Source organism: Limanda limanda, chromosome 14, assembly GCF_963576545.1.
Source record: "Limanda limanda chromosome 14, fLimLim1.1, whole genome shotgun sequence".
NCBI classification, from domain to species: Eukaryota; Metazoa; Chordata; class Actinopteri; order Pleuronectiformes; family Pleuronectidae; genus Limanda; species Limanda limanda.
This window is the reverse complement of record NC_083649.1, coordinates 11,792,277-11,815,955: the sequence shown is the minus strand read 5'-3', so window position 1 is coordinate 11,815,955 and position 23,679 is coordinate 11,792,277. Positions and strand designations below refer to the sequence as shown.

Below are 23,679 nucleotides of genomic sequence, written 5' to 3'. Positions count from 1 at the left end.
ACGCGGCATAAGAGTTTGTCCTTAATGGAAAAAAAATTCCCCTTACATTACTTTTACTTTTATACTTTAAGTAGTTTTGAAACCAGTACTTTTACACTTTTCCTTAAGTAAAAAGCTTGAGTGGATACTTCAACTTCTACACAAGTATTTTTAAACCCTAGTATCTATACTTCTACTTGAGTAATGAATGTGAATACTTTTGACACCTCTGATGGGGGGGTCAACAGTGCCCCCCCCCCTCCAAAAAAAAGTGTTGGGCCACGGGACCCCCCTGCAGCCAGCCCCCCCCTCACAACACCACGTCACGACCTCCTCCACATCGATACAAGCCAAAAAGCTCACGGAAATCTTTATTATAATCTCACAGTTTATTGAATCTGGTGAAACATTACGTCTCCACCGGGGCGCTGCTGCCATTGGCCGGGCGCGTACCACGTGGTCGGGCAGTCAGGCGCTTTCCTGGAACCCGTCAGGAAGAAGCAAAACAAAACAAACCGAGCGAGCTGCAGCAGCGTGTGGACTCCATTGAAGAAGTGGGCCTGAGTATCTCCGGCAACGGGAGACGACGCGAGGTCCGAGGCGTGGAGGGACGCCTGTGGGGGGGCGTAGTCGAGGTGAGTGTGGCCGTTTCTGGCCGTTGCACTGCCCGTTGGAGTCGGGGGGGGGTGGTTTGTCTCGTCGCGCAGGATTAGCCTCGAAGCTAACAGGCAGGTCAGTTGTTGTTGTTGAGGAAGGGGGGCGGACGGAGGCCATACTGTGGCGGGTGAGGGAGCTGCGGGTGGAAGGGAAGCACAGCTCGGGTAGTCCCCCGTAGAACCCGCACGGTCCCGGGAGGAAGCGAACAGGTTTGTCCGCCTGGTCGTCGAGCTCCAGCGGGGAAGAGTTTCCGAGCAGAACGCGAGCAGCTAGCCGACATGTCACACACAGTCCGGGGGCGTGACCTGCTACCATGTTCAACTCCTGCTGGTTAAGCTAATACATCCCCCTTTTTTTTTAATGGACTCTCATTATAAGTTGTGTAACATCTTTAACTCGGCTATAGTTGTGTAAAAAGCTGCACTAATGTAAGTAGGTTGTCAATCTACTCTACTTTTAAACTATTCCACATATCCTAAAATAAACTTTCTTGCACATAAGGTGGATTAAGGATTGCTGTAGTACGGTAATAAAGTGTAGTAATGACCAGAAGAGCCTCGGTGGATCAGTGAAAAGCAAAACACTGACACGCCCCCCCCCCCCCCCCCCCAAAAAAAAACAATGCTGCTGGGAAAAAACTCGACACAGCCAGAAATTTCCATGTGATCCGAGATAATAGCACAGCCCCCCTCCCACGCAGAACATCCCATAATCCACTATTTCCTCAGGATGATGCTTTAGATTTGGATTTCCGCATAAAACTCTCGTTTTAAACCGTTTTTATAAAATAAACGTCATTGGTTTTTTTCCTGCGTGGATTCTAGCGACTCGATGATTGGCTGTTACTCTGTGTCGCATTCAGGTTTTGGCAGAAAGTGTGAGATTTAACCTTATATCTCGTTTAGATATAGCTATGTAGGCCACGGGTATGTAGGCCTCCGACTTGTTTATCTTCCGCCTCAACCTAGATTGAAAAGAGCTGTTTATCATGCACCATCCCCCTCGATTGACAGCTTTGGCAGCCACCCAGACACGACTGGGGGCGGGACGTCGTGTGCGCTCGGCCAATCGAAAGGCGAGATTTGGTGGGTGTTGGCCCTATGGGTTAGGCTGAGGGTTTGTTTTGCTTTTCTGAGGCTCTGTGCTGGGTGCAGAGGCTGAGTAAATGCTGGTGACATTTTTGGAATTTTGTTGTTGTTTGAATAAGCTGCAGATGCTGCATGTTGGATGTGATTGTTGGGATGGAGATGTTTGAGCTGCTGCAGGATGTGCATGTGAGTGCATCATGAGGAGAGATAGGGATATGGTTTAAAATGTTTTTCTGTGGAACACTATGTTCTAATACCTTTATCTATTTTAAATATCTACCTCTGCTCGACATCATTATGAACTTGTGTTAATCTGTTGGCTCTGTGGCTTTTTTTTAATTGTTTTTGGAAACTGCAGCCTATTGTGCTTTAACAGCAGTGTCTGTGCCAGAGCTGGTCATCCACAACAATGGCTGTTGAAACAGTGAGGGATAAAACAACAGTTGTTTACTAAAACCACACGAGCTGCTACCACTTAAAGTGCCATTTGGAATTTTATAGAAATTACCTGATCAAGATATCACACGTTTATTATTCGCTTGAAAATATCGCAATTTGCCCAAACCTTACTGCACACTGTGACGTTGAACTTAATATCAAGATGGGCTTCTTCATATTTTAGATTTGAGTGATGTGTTTAGTTGAATAGTAGCACTGACTAATTGTTTTCTGAACGAACCTTTCAAATCTTAATCTTGCTAAGCTTTTCACTAGAGCTGTAATGATAAGTCGCTCGAATGAAAACTAACTGGCAACAATTTTTACCAAGGGATCTTACATCATATAAGACTCAATATTTTTTGAAGTTTGCAGTGTTTGAGCTTCTTTGTGCTCTTAGACATTGTGTTGGCCTTTTTTTCAGTCTCCAATGTTTTGACAGTTTCATTGGAAAATATAATGATTTGATTAATAGATAAAGATAATAATCAATGGTTGTGGCCCTACTGGTCATATGAAAGCGATCTTGTTTCTGTATTGTTCTTAATCAATCAGATGAATTCACCTTTTGTCTTTGACCTGTTGTGCTGGTCTGATATTCGGGAACCCATTTTGGTTTCAGTTTCTTGCCTTAACTGGTCATCAGTGGACCACCCACTCTGCCTCCTGACCGACAGCTATGACCTGTGTTAACAAGATAAGTTCAGGTGGAACTAATAACATTAATAACAATGGCTCATTCTCAGATATGTCAATGCAGTGCAGCAGTTAACAATGATGATAGTTTCAATAGTGTTTGACGAGTCAAAAATTCTGTTGGCTCCCAAAAAGTAAAGTCATAGTGATTTGATCTGCCTGTTGATACAACACAATATCAGAATAGCCATAGAAATAAATCTTAAAAAACACAATCTTTCAAGCTAAATTGATGGTGAGTGATCGTCCATATTCCCCTTGTTGATTGATTTAGATGAATCACCATTCGTGGTATTTGCTGATAATCTCCCACATGTAAACAGACGGACATATCTGGCCTTTTATCTCTGCATGGATCAGGAGCTGACTTGTATCACTAGGTAACTCAATCCAAATAAGACTCTGCTGATTGGCCTACTTGGATCCTGTCCAATGTTGTCAGGCAGCAATGTGAGCTGTTTGCATGATGGTGGAGCACAGTCGCAGCTTCCTCTCTTTTTGTTTGAACAGGAACTGAGAGGAGAAAAGTCGTCAGCTGTTGAAAATCTCTCTGTTGATTTGTATTTGTGGAACTGGTTGTACGAGAAGATTCAAAGATAAAAGAGGTGAATGATGTTCCCAAACACGGTTTTTCATTATCTGTGTTTATAGTAATACAGATAATTGTTACTGTTATTACTGCTTAGTTTATCGATTGATGTAGCTTCTGTGAGAGTGACAGTTTGGTGCAGGCCACAGTTAAGTAATTAAATACCTAAAATTTTCTCTTATTCTGGCATGCTACCACAAAACCACATTTCATATTTGGCACTTATAACAAAAATACTTGGGCATATTTGCTTGATAACTAACAATCAGTTGTAAAATGAATGACTATCAGACTTTAGTTTTATTTCTGCCACTTAACTAATTGATAAATCTACTAATCCCAGCACGGCAAAGTACATCTTTATTTTTACAATGAGGCTGTGACCCAAGCAGATGCTCTTTTCTGTTTGACGAGCCAATTGTGGGCATTGATGTCATTGAAACAGAAAGCCTTACCTGTGTACAGCAATTGCATTGTGACCCTATATGTAAAAGTGTAAGGGTGTCTTGTTTGTTGTAGCTTTATGATGTATTATGTGGTGTCTGAAAAAGTTGCTAGTGACTGGGGAAAATCTTGTGAAGTACAAAAACAGTTTGGAAACTCAGGCTCTCGGTACATTATTTAACATTTTTCAACTTGCGCAAGTACCCTGACCATAGTTAAGATTTGTTTTGAACCTAAACTTAACTAAAGCTTAAGAGCTAAAAAGAAAAGATCTAATCCTGCCACTCATCTTTGAACTAAGTCTGACCGAACCCTGATGCAGAAACTCAGCTCAAATCTTTTGGGGCCTGTCAGGCCATAAATATCCGGTTCTACATCACAGCCTGTGTCAGCTACTGAGCGGTGAGTTGGATTATATTAAACTCTGCTACTGGAAAATATTCAGCGCAGCTCTGAGTGGTGAGGTGAGAATCACTGTGACTCGGTGTTTGTCAGTGTGAACAAATGTAGGCTGTTTCTGTTTCTCTGTGGAAGAAATGCTCTTGTTATTGTTGTGTGCAGGCCATATGTTATCTCATTCTGCTTTTGCTACCAGTGAAGTCAGACTCGGTTGCCCAGGACAGAAGTACACATTGAGATTTGATAATAATCACAGCTTGTACTCTTAGGTGGGGCTTCTAAATTTATTTGTGGTCTTGTGTGTACATGCATATTTATATGCCCCGACTTGTGCTCTGGTATTCATGAAGGTGTTGCTTTTACAAACTCAGTTGTATGATTTCTGCTCTCTGCCACTTCCTGTCTCTTTGCAAAGTGAGGAGATGCATGAGAACAGATCTCGGGGGTGAGAGTTCATTTGGGTCGTTCAGCACCCAGTGAAAGTGATGTTGCACTCTGAGCATCAGAGAGAGGTGTGTGTCAGCTGCTTGGGTTGTGTCACCATGCAGATTGTCATGTGTCTGCTATGCAAAAGCAGCGAAGGGACCGAACATCATCACATGTGAAACAATGACAGTGTCTCATCCGATGGATGTTTGACTTAGAACAGATGTTATGGACAATTCAGAGGCTGCTGAGATTGGAAAAGTTGGTGCTTGATGCTATGGTGGATGACTAATGGGGGGGTGGCTCAGCGGTGCAGTGATTAACACTGTTGCAAAAGGGTTCCCGGTTCAAATCTGCCAGGGTCTTTCTGTGTGGAGTTTGTTTGCATGTTCTGCATTTCTGCGGGTTGGCTTCCTCCCACAGTCAAAGATATGTAGATTGGGGTTCTATTGGAGACTGAAGTGTTGTTAAACGCAGACTTATATTTACACGGTAATGGGATTTAATGTCGTATGATTTTTGTCACTGTTGATAATAATGATTCATTATAAGAATTGGATACTGAACTCTACCTGTGGACCTGAATGAAAATACCTCGCCTAATGTATCACTTTTCTAGTCTTTGAGGAAAGGCTCATAAATGATATGGTAACACAGAACCATGTGCTGACTAAAATCAAATACATCTTTTTTTTTCAAATAATGTATGTTTGTGGTACAAAAATGTTTTGGCTGCTGGGAGAAGACTTTGGAGGCAAGATGGGGCTGTGGTGCAGTGTCATGCTCTCTTAACTCATGCATGGTTGGGACCCTTTGTAATGATGACTCAGTTCGTTCCAGGGATCTGATGAGTCAGATTTGGGGTTTATGACTTTCCTGTGATCTGATTCTCGAGAGTCAGGGTCGGGTTCTGCTCAATCACAGCTTGTGTTTACGAGGTGACGTTCGACCAAGTGTTTAAAGCTGTTCCGGACGGTCACAGTGAAGGCAGAGAGAAAAGCTGGCTGTAGATCCAGCACCGGAGATACAGACATTCGACATCCAGCAGCTATCAGTAAACAGAGTGTAGCCTGAGGCAACAGTTCAGCATTTTTGGAAGGACTGGATCTGTTTCCCATGATGTGTTCCTTCAAAGATACAGAATTAATTTATCTGCCAAAAAGGCCAGACTGTTATTTTCGCTGACTTGGAGTGGTACATGGAAGAAAACAACAACTTACGCTTAATTTGAATTAATGTCTCTTTAATATATATTCTACTATAAAAAAAATTACGAGATAGTATTAGCATCCGAGGTCCACAAATTCACTTTCCATTCACTCGTGAAGAGGAGGCAGTAATAATCAGTTATCTTCCCTGAGCCTCAGTGTTTGTTTAACAGACTCATTTAGTTTGTCTGTACAGCGGCAGTGAGATAATATGAGCAGCAGAGATGGAGAGATGCTGCATTGCTGGCAGTGAATGGACATCTTTAATAAATACTATCAATATAAATATTGATAAAAGTATATTTCTCAACCCCTAAAATGTTGTTAGCCTGCTAGCTTCTGCAATTTAAGCCATGGCAGCATTGCTTTCCCATTTCCTTTAATATGATATAATAATTGAAAATACATGTTAGTTTCTCCATTTAATGATGGAGAATAAATTATAACTTTGTGACATAACCCAATTAATTGAAGTTACCAGAATTACTCCAGATGTGTTATAACCGAATGATATTTTATACAAGTCTTTTCTAAGTTTGCATCTGTTTTTTTGTAAGCATTTGATTTCTGTTGACAATTTAAATATTCTGGATTTAAGCAGTGAAACAAATTATAATTTTAATGTTTTTATTATTTTATTATTACCTTTTGTTTTGAGCCAAAACTTTAAATTCTGTAATAATCTGTTAACCCTCATGGTCGTCGAGAAAAGCAGCAATATTAACATCTTAGGCAGGAACTAGGGATAGACGACTGGATTCGGTAGGGGATTTCACAGTCCTTGTTGTCATTTTTATGTCCCACTTCATAATTCTTGTCTTTTTCAAAATCAAATATGCTATTGTTGTGCAACTCTTTTTGTGTTTGCACAAGTTCAGTTCATCCTGTTGCAGTTTGATGCAGAGTCACAAGCAAACTCTTGTGGTTAAAGTTTGTTTAACTGATGGGTTATGTCTTTGAGTGCTTCTCTTTTGATTCTAATTCTTCTGCTCTGTGCACGCTCTCTATTTTTACCACAGACTTAAAGCAAACAGAGAACCACAGCAGACCAGACCAGACCAAGTTGAATCAAGTAACTGAAGTCTTCTCCCCTATTCCCTTCCCCCCAGCCCGAAGGTTGCATCCACCAGCAATCTGAGATTATCGCCCTCAGCGGTAATTTATTGTGCCGATCAGACAACCTCACACCACTGGGACTGGACAGGAGTCCCAGAGGTTACACCCACTGGATCCCTAGGCTGTTTCTGGCAATGCCGCAGGTAAGAAGGGGGACAGAGGGAAGGAAATCAAACAGGGAGGCAAGGCCACATTCTACTGGAAATGTGAACACTTGTGGAATCAATAGAAATGTCAGAAGCAGTTTGAAAAACCATGACAACCATACTCTGAATAAATATAGACTTTTAGTTTTATAGTTATAGGAATTATAATATATCTTTATATATTAACTTAAATTAACTTAACTGATACTATCAGCACAAATTAAATGGAACTATATTTGAAAATTCTGCAAATAATGCTTTTGAGTGACGACGCACAGGCCAATGGGATCATAGATTTGAAATATAGTTCAGTGGTGTTGAAGGAGGCGAGAGACTGACCCACAATCAGTGTGACCTCTGAGGACATTGCATCCAAACAGCTGCTGGGGGCAGATGTGCTAACAGGGAACGATTAAGTGTATGAATTTGTGAACTCTGGATCCTCTGGAAAAATATTCCTGAAACAATGCTGGAAGTATAATTGTTTCTGTTCTCCTGTGTGGTGCTGGATTAAGAAACGTTACACAATCAGCCTTTCCCTTCTGCACATTCTTTATCACATTATCATTCATATTGTAAACTTCAGTGAGAAAAGACAATTACACAGCAATATGTGGTGTGTAAAATTAAGAAATTGCATTAGTTATTGTTGTAGCTGTTCTGTACCGACTCCTTGAGCTACTTTTTAGTGTAGTTTTAAAGGAGTTTTTGTGAGGGTGATGTCTTGAATATTTATCTTAAATTTGCTCTTTTTCTTGTTATGTTAAAGCCTAGCATCATTGGGATGGAGCCTCCCTTTGCAGACGCATTTCAAAACTACTCGTTTGCTGACCAGGTGCTGACCAGCACTGATCTGCTCTCTACCAGTTCTGACCCAGATTTCATGTATGAAATGGTGAGTTACTGCAAGCACACACACAGACACACACACACAGACACACACACACTTTGAGCCTGATTTCTTTAAAAATCAGTCACGGCTGCACACGCTCATTCAAATCAAACCTCTGAAAACTCGAAAAAATTCTATTCCCTCATGCATAGACTATTTTAATTTCTGATATTGGCTTTTACCAATCCAATGTTGTTAGTGCTACACAAAAATGATAAGTTCTGAAGATTATTGGGAGGCATAGATATAGCTATGTAGGCCACGGGTATATAGGGTTAGGGTTAGGGTCCGACTTGTTTATCTTCCGCCTCAACCTAGAGCTGTTTATCATGCACCAGCCTCCTCGATTGACATTTTTGGCAGCCACCCAGACACGCTAGGGGCGGGACGTCGTGTGCGCTCGGCCAATCGAAAGGCGAGATTTGGTGAGTGTTGGCCCTATGCGTTAGGCTGAGGGTTTGTTTTGCTTTGCTGAGGCTCTGTGCTGAGTGCAGAGGCTGGTTAAATGCTGGTGACATTTATGGAATTTTGTTGTTGTTTAGAATAAGCTTGTAAGAAGAAAAATGGTCGCAGTGAGATGATCCATGAAATGCTGCAGACGACAGCCTCTTAATGTGCTTTGTGAGATTCAGTACACCTCCAGTGTGTCATCAAGGCAAACACTTTCGACCTTCCCATGGTTGGCAGTGGAAAAACACTTGAGTCATTACAGTTGCTCCCAGCTCAGCTCAGCTCAGCATGGGTATCTCCAGCTGTCTCTAAAAAATAGGTTACATGATACAGAGAGCACAAGCATCACTGCTGCTTTTTCTGCTATAACACAATAGACCATCTTCATAGAAAAGTGCATGTAAATTGAAATGTCCAGTATCAATCCTCCTCTGCAACGCTTATATTTGGAGTGTTAAGAGATTTTTACATGATTTGTACTCATCATGATTTTCAGTCATGTACTATTCCCTCACATTTTCAGTGGTTTTCAGCCATAGTACTACTAAATGTGAGGGATGTGATTTAAATGTCATTGAAAAGCTGTAAATAAACATGTGCATGTGGTCAGCACAGGTGCCAGCGTGGCCTTTTAAATAGCGATCTGTATCTTATTGTTTGTCACCCATGTGACATTTGCCAGGCTCCCAGGTGGGTGGCGTGAGGCAGCTTTAAACAGACCGCTCCCTTGTCACAGCTCGGTCTGTCAGCTGCAGGTGTCCACCTCAATTTCCTCCCGGCTCCAGACTAATCAACACTGATTCACTGCCGAGATCTCGGTTTGCATAGCAACACATTAATATGGAGGATGACCTGTCGTATCTCCAGTTCGTTTTCAGTGCAGACAGATATGGGTTAACTTAATACCCGCTTAAACTCTCGGAAAAAGCAACGAAGGCTGAGTTTTCTGCAGAAAAAAACAATAATCATAATGATAATAATTACAAACCTTTATTTTACTGCACTTTTCGGCAGACAAATCCCACATAAATCCAAATTCTTCCTGTCAAATCCAGACGTTCTTCTCCAGGAAATTAAATGCAACTGGTTCATGTCTTAATTTATCCGTGCTTGACTCACCTCCATCTTTTCCTCTTCACTGCAGGACCGAGACATGACCCACAGGCAGAGCCCCTGTGGGGACAGCATGGTGGGTATCGGCGATGGTGGAAAGGAGATGGAGGGCTGCGTCGATCAGCTCATGGGTATGGCCGAGTGTGACACGGTCGACAGCACCCCGGCGTTCGAACAGTGGGACTCCTACTGGGAGGACCTCACCAGGTATGGGATCATTTATTTACCAGCATTAGCCTTTTTTTTTTACATCCAGTTAAAAATAGCTGCAAGTAAATAAGATTGCGAATGACATCACTTGCGAACAGATTGTGATGTAACTAATATTCAGCGGGGACGATACGGGATGTTGGGTGAGAGATAGAAATGTGTGCCAGCTGAGGGGATAGTCTCTGAAGCCTAAACCTGAGGTGGAAGAGGCTTTTGTGAGCTTTGGGGAATGTGCTGCTGACGAGGTTGATTGACTTCACATTTAAGAGGAACAGAGGGAAAGCGTTGTATGTTTTGGGTGAGTCATTCTTTTACAACCTCTACTGACCAGACTACTCCCACGCAGCTGTTTGCTAGCTCCAATCGTTTTATGAGAACTGTTTCTGGAACGCAATGAAAGGGAGACAGCTCAGTATGAGTGTGTGAAAACTTCCTGATGAAGAGATAAGACCGACTCTTGCCCCTGTGATCTATTTCTGTCTTGTGGTATGAAGAGGTTTGACTGCCTCCAGGTATCTGTCACTTTTTACAAAAGCAGAAAACAATAAACTGAACATTAACCAAAAAATATCACAGGAGTGAATACAATCATAAACATGTGCAAAACATTTGCTCGGGGGGGGATTGAACTGAGGTGCAGATACGTCGTGCAGACTCGAAACAACAGCTTCAAATACTCTGTGACCATGAACGTACAAAGATGTGAGGGATCCAGAGAACTTAAATTGAGTTAACATGGATAATTAATGACAGCGATGTTAAACATTCAGTGTGTATTTAACCGTAGGCTATTTTGTTGGCTGTTGTGTGACCAGTGTTATGTATTGATGATGTGATGATAATGAGGCTGAGCTGAAAGACTCATTTGGGCAGGGATCATTTTAGTTTTAAAACTAAGATGGATTAGTGAGGATGTAGCCCAAGTCTCTGTTTGTTTACTTTGTAACAATAAAACTCTGTCAAAGTATGTTTATATCTAGACTAGGACTCCATGGGTAGAGACTGAGAGTCATTAAAGTTACGACAGATTATGTTTACATTTGCACTGAAAAAAAGGAAATAATTACATTTAAAGGATATATAACTAGAGAATAGCTGTTCGCTGTTGATAGACCTTTGTCTCTCTGTGCTTACAGATACACACGGCTGGCCAGCTGTGACATCTGGGGGAACAAAGAGGTGGATTTCCTTGGATTGGATGACTTTACCAGTCCCTACCAGGATGAGGATGTGATCAGTCAAACCCCGACACTGGCTCAGCTCAACAGCGAAGATTCCCTGCCCGTGTGTGAGGCCCTCTACCCCCCTGCTGATATGACCCTGCCTTCCCCTCTGCCTCCACTTCAACCATCCCAGTTTCCAGGTCACAGTAAGAGACCCCTGTTCCCCGGCAAAGGATCTGGCCCAGGACCTGCACGGCCCTCCCCAAGTTCTTCATGCCGTCCTTCTCGCAGTTTTGTCCCAGACTTCCCTGAAAGTTCCAAAAAAGCCACCCGACCTGTCCCCTCCAGCACTGAGACTATGGCTAAGACCCAGAGCCAGCTCAGTCTCACCCAGAACCAAGCTGAAAGAGAGATCCAGGGCAGAGGAGCCAAGATGGCCGCCCACACTTCCCATGGCTCTGTCTTTGTGCGGAAGGCTAAAGTCCGTGTTAGCCCAGTGGATAAAGCTCAGCCCAACCTGCCCTCCAAGACTGATTTTCAGATGTCAGATGTGCCTCCACCTCTCTCCCAGCCCAAAGAAGAAAAGGCTTCCACTTCATCTAGTGCCGCTGCAGTGGGATGTCCTGATGCAGCAGCCGGTAGCTCCAGCAGCCTGACGGGCTTTGAGAAGGGTGAAGAGGGGACCGGGAGGAGAGAGATGCCTGTAGGCTGGTCTGCCACTGTGCCTCAACTCGTGGAGACGAGTCAGGCAATGGAGGGCACCGCCTCTGGGATGGAGAGTATCGCTGGCAGTGTGGCAGGTGCTAGCGGTGGCGTCCTGGTTGCCGAGGCGACGGAGAAGAGCAAGGAGGAGGAGCACAACTACTCCCTTTTCCTGACCCGCAGCAGGCTGGCCGGCAAAACCCCCCTCCCAGAGGAGGACGAGGAAGAGGAGGATGAGGAAGAAGCGGATGAGGAGGAGGAAGGCGACGGACTGGATCTAGATGACGAAGACCATGATGAAGGTTTTGGCAGCGAGCATGAGCTTTCTGAGAATGACGAGGAGGAGGAAGAAGAGGAAGAGGAGGAGGAGGAGGAGGAGGATGAAGATTACGAAGCAGACAAAGACGATGATATGAGTGACACCTTCTCTGAGCCAGGTAGCCCTCATCAAAGTACATCTGGTAAACAAATGTAACCAATCGCTGGGATGTTGTTCATTAACAAATACTTGCTTTTTCTGTCTCAGTTTTACCATAATTTTCCCTATTTATCTTTCCTTTTTTCGAATTTAATCCGTCCCGCAACTTCTTCCAGGCTGTGACATGGACGTGTCGGATGATACTAAAGGCGTGACAGCTGGAGTCTCCAGCCGGAAGAGAAGCAGGCGCCGCTACTTCTGGGAGTACAGCGAACAGGTCACCCCCTCCAAACAGGAACGCATGCTTAAGCCGTCTGAGTGGGACAGACACACGCTGCCTAGCAACCTGTACCAGAAGAACGGGCCTCTCCATGGTACACATTCTCACACACACACACTCACACACACACATGCTCACATCCTGTATATCTTAGTACGGTCTTTCAGTAGGAAGGTCGTTGTTTGGATTTTTAACAACAGCAGCCACCACTGGCCGTGTTTCCAAGCAAATCCTATATACATCAACTAACATGAAATTAATGCAGAATTAGAAATCCATTTAAAAACATGAAGCTACTTAGTTTCACTTAGAATAGAAATTATATTTTCATATACCGAGATGAGAATAAAATCCCCACCTTTTTGCCGTGTCATTGCTCTGCATTTATCTGTTGAGTCATTGTTGAAACAGTTTTAATGTGGAAACAATCTCTTATCACTCGTCATGCAGGAAAATACATGCTGAAGAAGTCACGTCGCACAGATGTGGAAGACCTGACTCCCAATCCACGTAAGTTGCTGCAGATCGGCACCGAGCTCCGCAAACTGAACAAGGTGATCAGCGACTTGACGCCCGTGAGCGAGCTGCCGCTGACTGCACGACCCCGGTCCCGCAAGGAGAAGAACAAGCTGGCGTCCAGGTAAAACGTGCACACATGTAGTAGTAATATGTCGTTTCGATCCCTTTAGTTAAGGCTTGAGGAGTTAGGCTTGCTGAAGTCAGGATGCTGGCTGGAGAGCAGCGGTCTATTTCTCTGTGCCTAACATCTGTTGTGTTTTGTAGAGCTTGTCGTCTGAAGAAGAAAGCCCAGTATGAAGCAAACAAGGTGAAGCTCTGGGGACTCAGCACGGAATATGGTATGTAACTGCATGTTTCACTTTTTATAGCAAGTACATCAACCTCTACATCCAATTTTAATAGTTTATTTGTAAATTTCTTATCAAATGTATTTTATTTCACTCTCATTATATTTCTGTTGTTTTACATAGTATCTGTTAAAGCTTTGTTACATTAAAAACGTAATCATTAACAAGTATAATGTGATTTGTCAAAATATCAGATCTGCTGTGTTTTGAATCAGTCATTTTGTTCATGTTTCTGAGTGTGTTATCTTTGCTCTGATGTTGATCTTCCTGCAGATCGGCTGCTCTTCGTGATCAATACCATCAAGGAGGAGATAGTGGTGCGAGTGGAGGACTCTACTCCTCGTACAACCAACATGACAGACACCCTGGAGCGGCTCATCCAGGAGACACTTGGTGAGAATTAAAGAAGCATATACCGTAATCACTGTATAACAGAAAATAAATGTATCAAAGCAGCAACATATAAACAGGCAGGGGCAAAAAAAACCTCAAAAAGACAGACAATAATATACCAAATACATTAATAAATCATATCTGTTTGCAGTGGCATCCCCAGTTGCCGGGCAGACGTCAGAATTTGTCAACAAGATCTTGGAGAACACCGGACGCGGCGATCCCACCGGCGGACTGGTTGGCCTGCGAGTTCCCACCTCCAAAATCTAGACAAACCGCCGTCCACTGAGAGGAGTGGGCTTAATATTACCACCGTGCTGTCCCATTGTAACTATGCTCCCCTCTGCATGCCCCTCCAACCCCGCGCACATACACATTGTTAGTCACACAAACACACATACATCTCCCTGTGTGTGTGTATGTATGTGTGCTTGTTTAAAGCCATGCACATGTATGGCCTACACCGTAGCTTTCTGTCTCTGCAAACTGCATGCAGAGTCACTGTCTCCCAACCCATCGTGAGCATCTGTTGGGAAACGCGCCTCTAAAAGCAAAGGATGGTTTGGTGTATAGCTAACAGCACGTCCTAAATCCACTGGTGATTATTAGATGTGTTTAACATAACATTGTTTCGAGGTGGTTCTGTTGGAGGTCCGCTTCCAACGCTGAGACAGACAGTCACCCGAGTGCAACTACTGGAAAACTTTCACACAGTCTGTTTGAGATTGTTATGACGGAGGAAGAACCGTTGAACATTGGACCCCATCAAAGGTTGAAAAGGTTCCAGGTCTCTTTTCCTAGAAGAGCTTCGCTTCACATGGCAACAAAATTGAACTTCGTGATGTGAACTCAACCCACTGAGTTAAAGCACTTTGATGAAAATGGCTCTGAATGCCAAGACAGCTGCTGAAAAAATACGGCAGCACGCTTGTTACAGGGTGGCAAGTTATATTTTGTATTGAAGGCCTAAATATGTTCATGCCATGCCCTGTTTGCCAATCAGCTCATTGAAATTAATGTTCCAAAAAAAAGTTGAATCTTAGGAATTGAGTAACATCCTGCTGGGGTGGAGTTTGTTGCAGGCAGGAGGAAGCTTAATGGCTCATTATCTGGACAGGAGGTTTTTTGACCATGTGGAGAGGAAGCGCATGTAGTTTGGTGCTTTTTGACCTTGTGCTAGTTTTAACTGGACTGAGTGAAACGGGAGCGTTTTGCCAGTATGGGAGTGGACTGTGAGGAAGATCCTGGTGGTGATGAAGAAGACATTAGCAGTGATCCATCTCCTCAAAGAGTCATACACAGGTGTACATAGAAGTGTCTCCCAGTGAAAAACGGCACCGGCTCCACTTTTTGTACAGTAGAGTTGACCAGGCTAACAGTTTGGTGTGTTCATACTAGTGTTTGATCAAAGTTCTATTCATTGTGCCTTGTTTATGTATGTATGTGTGTGTATGTTTCTGTACGTCTGAGTGCGTATGTGAGAGAGACTGAACGAGAAGAGGCGATTGCTCAGAACTCCCCGAGGTCCAGTCAAGGAGAGGACTACTTTACCCTGAGGGAGGATGTCAGTGAATGTTAGGAGGGGGACACCTGTGGGGTTATGGTGTATTTCAGTTGTTTAAAGATGTTCTGAATGTATATAAAACAAATGGAAGCTCTCGTTGCTGGATGCCACAGAGTCTGTGTATATAAGGAGGGCTCTGCAATAGAATACTTATGGTTTTTGGTACTTTGTCTTTTTTGGGGGGAGGGGCAGGGTTAACGAATATTTTTCGTTAAGAGTTACAAAAAATATTTGCACACTATATTTTGATTGTTTTTTGTACCAAAGACACATGCAACGAACCGGCGACCAGCCTGTTAAAGTAAGGTTTTGCACAGCTTACCTGACGCCGTATTGAATGTAAGAAATGTGGGAGGGTCAGGGAACTTCATAGAACTGTGAAATTAGCTTGGGTCCAATTCTGTACAGAAAAGGAACATTCATTTTTTTTTTCTAACATTTTTACCCTATTTGTGGGCTTCTCCAGAAAATGTGTTGCCTAAGCACTTCATTCCTGAACTGATTCCTCTCTCCACATGCGAATTGTGTTGACAGCTCTACCTAGGACAAGAACCAAGAGCACTAGTTGATAAGCTATGTTACATTTTATGATTGTTTGTTAAAATTTCACCAACAATAACCAAAATGTTCTCTTTCTTTATTACTTGTTCAAGAAACTGTTTGTAGATGAGGACTAGTTCTTCAACAAAATAATAACTGAATTGTGTTTTAAAGTACTGTATTTAAAAAAACATAAATGATATACCTTTCAAAGGTGAGATGCCACTTTTCATGACACCTGATTAAATTTCTTAGCATGACACATTTCTATAGCCCATTCTTGCATTAGAAACTTAGAGGAAAAACTGAAAAACCAAAAAAAAAAGGTTCTTGTTATATTTTTGTAATTTTAGCTGCCTGCTAGCTTTCCTGACAGTGGGGAACTATTTGTTTTGTCAGATTCTCCAAGTGGAGAGAGGGAGATGTGGAATACAGAGGATTGGATTAATTTAAAACACAACGCGCCAAGCAATGGTCTAGTTTAAAGTCTGGTCTATTAAGAGAATGAGGACAGGCTGTCTTTAGCGCAGACAGGGACATGTCCAAGAAACTCAGAGGATAGCAGTGTGGAGATGGGAGGGCAGTATTGTCATAGATGCTATAACATAGACTGTATATAAAGATGGACGAAGTCTACATCTCTTCCTGCTGTACAAAAATGAAGCCAAAATACCCCTGGTATGGTTGCTGGCGTCTTTTGACATCCTATACAAAGGTTCTGTTGATACACACGCTCAACCAAAAGCAAGTGAGTCTCAGCTGTCAACCAATGATATCTCACTGCTTGTAACATAAAATAACTAATTAAAACCAAACTAACTTGTAAACTACCTAAAATGACAGAAAGCGTCTGAGAGAAAAATGTATTTCCCATGCCCTTTTTAGTTGGGTCCATTTCCCATCCACTAACATGGTGGAGGCATGGTTAATATCCTGTACTGCAGCCAGCCACCAGGGGATCGATCAAGAAGTTTTTGGCTTCACTTTTGGGGAGCCGTCCATCTTTATTTACTTTCTCTCTGTTGTAAATACGACAAAGCCCTTTCTGTCCCAGACTTATCTGGATTCAACACTGTGCGTTGTTTTTTAGATTTTCAGACGTATTCCCTCTTTAACCGTGAAGCTGGTTGAATTCTGCATTTCCTGGTCGTGACATTTCTTCCTCTGAGGTTGAACCGCTCAGTTTTTATATCTGCCTGGCCTCGCCTTCAGTTCCCAGCATACGTTCGCTCATCAAATCTCAAGTCACAAAAGTTTCAGGCCACAAAAAGGCAGCGTGTCCCAACCTTTAACAATGCATGTCATGCTTCCCTCCCCGTTGCCTGCTCAGAGGAAACTCTCGCCATTACCAGGAAGTGCCGTATTCAACCAGAGTTCAATATGTTTGAAAAATAAGTGCTTGATAAATTCAGGTTAGTGCTAGTGAAGAGAGTTCTCCTTCACATAATGACGATGGCAATGCAGAGCTGTGGTCTTTCTGTACCATGCGAGTGAATAACAGGTAGTGCTACACACACATATATATCTATATATCTATATATATTTTTACTGTTATCCATTTTGTCTAAAAAGGGAGAAATGGTGCTTTTCAGAAACTAGAGAGACGAGTATCCATGATTCTTATTCGACTTCTTAGTCTAGTTGTAGCCTAATGACTTGCTCTCCCCTGCCGTCCATAGCTATTTTCTTAGTCGTGATTCATTTTTGTAAATAGACTATAAGTTAATATGTATCTTATAAATGTTAGATATATGTATAGAATACTATATCTTATATGTTTGAAAACAAAAGCACTTTGTCCAAAAAACAAAAAACAAAAAAAAGAAAAGCATTTTTTTCTTCCATTTGCTGCTAAAAGGCCTGGTGTGAATGCTGCAAGTGTACTTGATGACCACTTGCTAGGATAGGTCTATTACCTGAATTGGCTAGGTCTATGTACTAGCAGGAGAATGGAGTGCGGGTGTGGCCTGTCGAGGGTTAGATCCAAATGTTTCTGGAGCCGTGTAATGATATGAGATATCTTTGCTCGGCTTTGAGAAGCCGGGTGTGTCGATAGGATCGATCTACTTCCTGGTTAGGAGGGACTGTGAGGATTGTGTTTTTGTGGTCTTAAAAAAAAAAGAAAAAAAAGAGGGTTTTGATTCCAGGGCCCCTACGTTGATCCTGATGCTGACCTCCTTGGCGTCATGATTCATTTTGCCTTCAGTAGAGGTTTCCTATGGAAAAACTGATTCTGCTTTGGCTTCCTCTTCAGGGTGATGTACAGTGTAGACACATTTCTCCAGAGAGCTATATTGTTATCATTTGTAAACTGATTTCTACTTGTGACTTAATGAGGAGGGGTTGAGCCTGGGGCGGCCAGGAAGAGCTTGTTTGAAAGTAGCTGTTCCTGGCCGCCTCTGGGGAAGTTACTATATCACTGTACTGTATGGCAAGCCAATTACAAATGAAGACTCAATCCGGACACTTATTGCCTTCTTAAAGAACTTCAGAGACACACAAATAAAAACAATAGCAGACGTGTCAGTTACGGAGAGATGTGCCTGACGTTTCTGACATGTTCTGCTAATGTGCGTTCACCAACAACAACAATAAAACCATTCAGCCTGATTGGCTCAAAACAATCTTGATTGAAGTAGCAGACATGGTGAAATATGCCTGAAAAAACTACTCGTGCTTTGTTGCGTCCTTTTTTTGGACAATGTTCCGAGGCATTTTCTCAGCCGTAATTTTGCCCGAGTGAAGAAGGGGGTCAAAAGTGATTAAAGGGCCGCTGGCTGACACTGGCTGGCAAGAACGCCGTGGGCGTTTTATTGGCGATCACAAGTCTGGTTCAAGCAGGAGCCCTCACAGGTTTTCACATTTAACGTGAAAGGTGCAAGCTGTGCAACTTTACATTCAAACCAGGAGACTCTGTGGCATTTTAACAGTCAAGGAAATGAGTGAATAAAAAAGATCCACGCCAGTAAAATGATTCCTTCTTCTTTTGATTTTCTGATGAACCCTTTTCAGTCAAATATTAAGCTAATTGAGTGTGTAACTTTGTGCTACTCTTGTCCAATAAAAGCTAAGTGGATCCATAAAGCTCTTCTTCAGCAAATCAGGGTAATATCGTTCTTCTATCTGACATACTGTAAGTGATGACATATACAAACCGAAAGAAAATATATTTATATTCCAATTATTGTCGCCATTCTTTACTCTGTACAAAATATTGTACCTGTGTGTGTGTGTGTGTTTTCTGACTTATCAATGTCAATCAATATGGTGCAACGATCTTGACACAAAAAAAAACGGCCAACAGACTTGTCACAAGAATTCACGTTCTCCACTCTAAAACACGTTTTTCTCTCACGAAGGATCAGACTCTTGATTTCCAGATGTGATCCAGCTGTGGTGTGTCATGTGGTGCTGATTGTTTCTCTTTATCAAAGAAATGATCCAAGAACGAAATTGGCATCTGTGTAAAGATCCGACTCACATTTTCCATTTGATGATTGTCCGATAGCTGTCATCAGAGCAGATTGACTCTGCAGATTGATGGCGTGATTTCCCTGTTGGACCAATCAGAAGAAGACTCACACTGATTTTTGCTCACAACCACAACAGACTGATGATTTCCGTATTATTGATTTGTGTGATCGTTATTGTTAAACGTACCATTTTCTGTTTTGTAAAAGCCAGACTTCGGGATTTAACATCACTGCGATGATGGATCTTTATTCCCTTTGGCCAAGACAAAAGATTTTCAAAATAACCCCCAAATTAATACACAAATGATTTCCAGTGGAAATATTTGGTAAGAATGAATTAGAATTCCAGCGATAAATAATGAATTAGTATTTATTTGGATTCAAAAATGAATAAAATGATTTAATGTAATGTGCTCTATCGAGCATTTAGGCTGGTTTTATAGCAGAAACTTCAAGGATTTGGTCTCACCGCCCTGAAGTCCGTTATCCCACATATTCTCCTTGCCTCCCGCAAGCTGTGATTTCAGGTCCCAGAGTCTGGCTTTGAGGGTTTAGATTTTTCTTCCGATGCATTTCAACTGTGTTGTATCTTGTTCAAACCCTCGTTGCTTGTAAAAACACCTCATCTCCAGGTGCAGCGCGCTGACGAGCCTCTGTGTAAATTCGATGCATACAGAAATGTAAGATGCATTTGGAGTAATGTCTTTTGCATGATGATTTCCTGCATAGAACCGAGAGAATCAAGGGATGTCCGGGGTTCTTGCAGATTAAGAAAAAACATGGCCAGTCGGCAAAAAACATCATATTCATTGTCACGAGGTTGTTGCATGACTTTTTGCGCTCACTGTACTCTCAGTCGAATGATTGATTTCAAACTTGCTGCTATTGAATGAGCACAAAGAGATTTTTGGTTTAGATTGTCCACACACTCACCCCTGTTTTTCTTTTTTTCCATTGAGTTTTCTTCATGTGAGAGTCAACAGACCAAAAGCGTTACTCACCTTGCTCTTGGTTTTTACATGAACAAGAGAAAAAAACAACATTTTGAATACGATGCCTGATGAACCAGGTGCCTTTATCAAATATATGAGAACACAAATCGGCACCTGCTGTCGGTCTGGGGGGGTTTCCCTGCAGAAACAAAGGGGCTGGGTTTCCCAAAACCTAAACTTGAAGAAAAACGAAAACCTCACCAAATTTGTATAATAATCAGCCTTTAAATGCAGATAGAAGCTATTGTCTGCACAGAAAAACTCACCCTGCATACATGTTCCCTTTTTGTAAGCGCAGAAGAGCGTAAATGACAATGTGTTGAAGTAAATTTGTGTCGTCTTGGGAAACCTGGTTCTGTTTTTTAACTCTTTCTCTGCCCACTACGCCACGTTCGTGTGTTTCCTGTATTGGCTGCTGCTGCTATCACCGCTGGTGTGTGTCCGTGTAGAGAAGAGCAAACTTCCACTGTGTCTGAGGCAGAGGGAGACTCGGGCCTGACTTTTAACTTGTCAATTACAAGGACAAGTTCTTCTTTGGTGTCGAGGCGGAGCACTGTGCTGCTGCCTCTTGAGACCTTATCGAGAGGGGGGGTAAAAAAAACAACTAAAAACAACAAACACACATGACCGAACTTTCCTTTTCTTAACTTTGCTATATTGAAGTGCCAGACCCTCCTTGAAGTCAGTGTTGGCACTGAGTCGCTGAGGATGCGAATAAAGCGACAAACTGAGCATGGAGGTAAACTGTGGTGCTAATCTGTCAGTGGCTGGGTGCTAAGGCTGTGTTAAAAAGCTGTATTAGCCATATTATTCCTTCTGTTGTCCACTCTGGTCAGTCTCGTGTTTCTGACTGCTGCACTGCTGTACGCTGACATAGCGAGGTATAATTCTGCTGCTGCTTTGCTGTTGATGTAGACTAGTCTTCTTGTTGTCGGGATCCAGAAAGATCGTGAATGTTGTATCCTTATATATGGGCGCTGTCCTGCTCGTTTGTCTCAACCTTTTTATTTTTTAATTGAGATTATAGTTTGATATTTATGCTCTGAGTCTGTCCAATGTTGCACGTTTGAATTTGTATTCCTAAATTATATTTTATTGCCTTTACCCCTGACCCCAGTGTTGATGCCATTTATTTGATATTTATTTGTTCAGTCCTGTAAATTATAGTGTGAGGACACCGTTTGTTTGAACTAGACTTTATAGCTTTTCCACTGAAGTGGGTTTTTCCAGTCAGAGACTTTACTTGAGACCCACAGACTCATATCACAGTCACAGTGAAACATAATATTCCATTTAATTACGATTTTTAATAATGCTCTAAGACAAATTGCTGAACAAAAAACAGAGAAGCAAGTCAAAGCAAATGATTTACATTTTTAAATGTTGAAATGATATAATCACACATTAGATTAAAAAGCTGAAGGCAACACCAGATTAGTTTGCATACAAAACTTAATGTAAGTCATTACATCAATTTAGAAAAACACCACACAATCTGGCCTCAGTTATATCCGTCTTCTTCCTTCCTGTCCTTCAGTATCCTATTATTTAAGTTTCCTCTGCGCTTTGTTCTGCCCTGACGCAGGTTTAAGGAAACACACATTTCTGCAGATTTACAGTTTCATTGTGACTGCGAGTAACTGACGTCTGTGAAGCTCATGAAGCGTTCTGGCATCTGAGGTTTTGATGCGATGACAGTTTCTGGCCCTGAACCAGGATCAGCTAACTGAACCTTCGGGTGCTCCGCAGCCTTTGAGCTCAGGTCAGGGGTCGGCTCGACTACTCTCTCTAACCTAGTTGGGGAAATTTGAGAAAAGATTCGATCGTGACCGTGAGATCACGTTTTCTAGGGGAAACTTTACCGAGATGTTTCGCCCTTTCTGAGTTCTTTTTAATTTTTTTTGTTGGTTTCTTCAGAAGGGCTTTGGTCAGCAGTCGTCTCGTCAGGGAGTCCCTGAGATTATAGCTGGTGGGCAGAGACCCCTCAACCTCGAGGAGAGGTTCCATTTCCTCTTCTGCAGACTAATCTTATTAAAGCAAAATGACAACAACAACCCACTCTCGGTGATAAAAACAAAAGCCCTCTTTCTATATTTACACACTTATCATCCAACACTGCAATGATTTACATCTCCTTCCAGACTTTGCCAAACTGCATGGAGCGAGAGACATTTATCGAAAGAAGATATTTGTCCTGAAACATTTGTTTCTTTTTTTTTCTTTTCTTTTTTTTTACTTTTGATATAAATGACAGACAGGAAGACGTTTTTATAGGAAATCCGGGCCAGTCCAAACATGTAGAGAATGTGGGAGGTATCTGTCACTCTGAGCTCCGCAGCTACATGCCATGGTTATGATGCTTCTGGTCTTGTATGGTCACTTGTTTGACTCGATCAACAGCATGGGATCTTTCTGTAATTAGTCCTGTGTATGTTCCTCTCACCAGTCTCAGTAGGGTGACTGTACTCCATTGCTAAGTGCTCTATAATAGATCTCTTGGTGATTATAATTTCATAACTAAGCAAAACCTGCAGAAAGTGTATCCTGCTGAAACTAACTTGATCCTCTCTTTAGCGATGACGTCTATATTTGTAGTTCACATATATGCCTGTTCTATTACAATATCTTGACAATTGTTATATTTATGTTGTGTAATAAATGTCGTGCTGGGTTTATACTTTTGTTCTTACTAACTTTTTTTTGAATTTTTTTTCTCTGAGGCACAATGGGTGGCTTTATGCACAAGCATGAAAATGTAAAAGACGTTTATTTTTATTTCCTCCAATCTTTTTGTTTGTACTGTAACGACTGGTTCTTTTTCAGAGCTTCTGACAGGTTTTGTCTCCGGCTGCTCCACATCCTGCAGACATCTGCCCTGAATCTCTGTTGTGTTTATTGTGCCTCTTTTTGTTTTCTTTTGTTCTTTTGAAATCATTCTTTCTCTGTTGTATCAGGAGTTGGTACCACAACTTTGCTTGTAACCACAATAGTCTGATTATGTTGATTGATTTTAATATCAAAACAATAAAAAACATTAGCACCCCATCACGTCTCTGGTCTGATTCATTAGTAGGCATAACTGTTAGTGAAATGAAGACTCAAATGTACATTCTGATTTTCATCCATTTTAATTGATGGAAACAAATTCTATACGTCAAACAATATTCTGTGTGTAATTGTGCCTGTTTGACTTTTAAGTAAAGTTAAGGTCATAAATTCTAAAATAAAGGCTCATACTTTGTTGTGTATTTTCATTCTCACACAGCAGTGACACACTCAATTTGTTGTCCAGCATTTTATTGCAAATAACTTTATTTTGAATCCCAGTTGTATAGTCTGTTTACCATCGTCAAATTTGTGTAAATGTTTTGATATTAACAATATTTAACATGACGCGATATCAAAGAAATAAAAACTAGAGCCCGACGGATTTAGCG

General features: G+C 42.0%; 1 protein-coding gene across 3 annotated transcripts; it reads left to right on the top strand.

The window, feature by feature from the left end:
* The first annotated feature begins 426 nt into the window (after positions 1-426).
* On the top strand, positions 427-23,287 carry crebrf (creb3 regulatory factor). Of its 3 annotated transcripts, none has more exons than XM_061085225.1 (10): positions 427-614; positions 7,034-7,183; positions 7,956-8,081; positions 9,673-9,848; positions 10,988-12,153; positions 12,311-12,508; positions 12,865-13,054; positions 13,198-13,271; positions 13,554-13,673; positions 13,825-23,287. In XM_061085225.1, exons 2-10 carry the CDS (start codon positions 7,175-7,177, stop codon positions 13,941-13,943), a joined length of 2,178 nt encoding a protein of 725 aa, XP_060941208.1. In that variant the 5' UTR covers positions 427-614; positions 7,034-7,174; the 3' UTR covers positions 13,944-23,287. The 3 variants fall into 3 exon arrangements, with proteins under 3 accessions (XP_060941208.1, XP_060941206.1, XP_060941207.1); XM_061085223.1 differs by having other exon boundaries at positions 6,944-7,183; XM_061085224.1 differs by lacking the exon at positions 427-614 and adding an exon at positions 1,741-1,910 and having other exon boundaries at positions 6,944-7,183.
* Positions 23,288-23,679: the final 392 nt, after the last annotated feature.

Bases quoted from the DNA above. Each gene is read 5' to 3' on its own strand.
- crebrf (XM_061085225.1), top strand. The intron at 12,509-12,864 runs GTACACATTCTC...CTCGTCATGCAG, and splicing joins GAAGAACGGGCCTCTCCATG to GAAAATACATGCTGAAGAAG. The intron at 13,674-13,824 runs GTGAGAATTAAA...ATCTGTTTGCAG, and splicing joins GCTCATCCAGGAGACACTTG to TGGCATCCCCAGTTGCCGGG.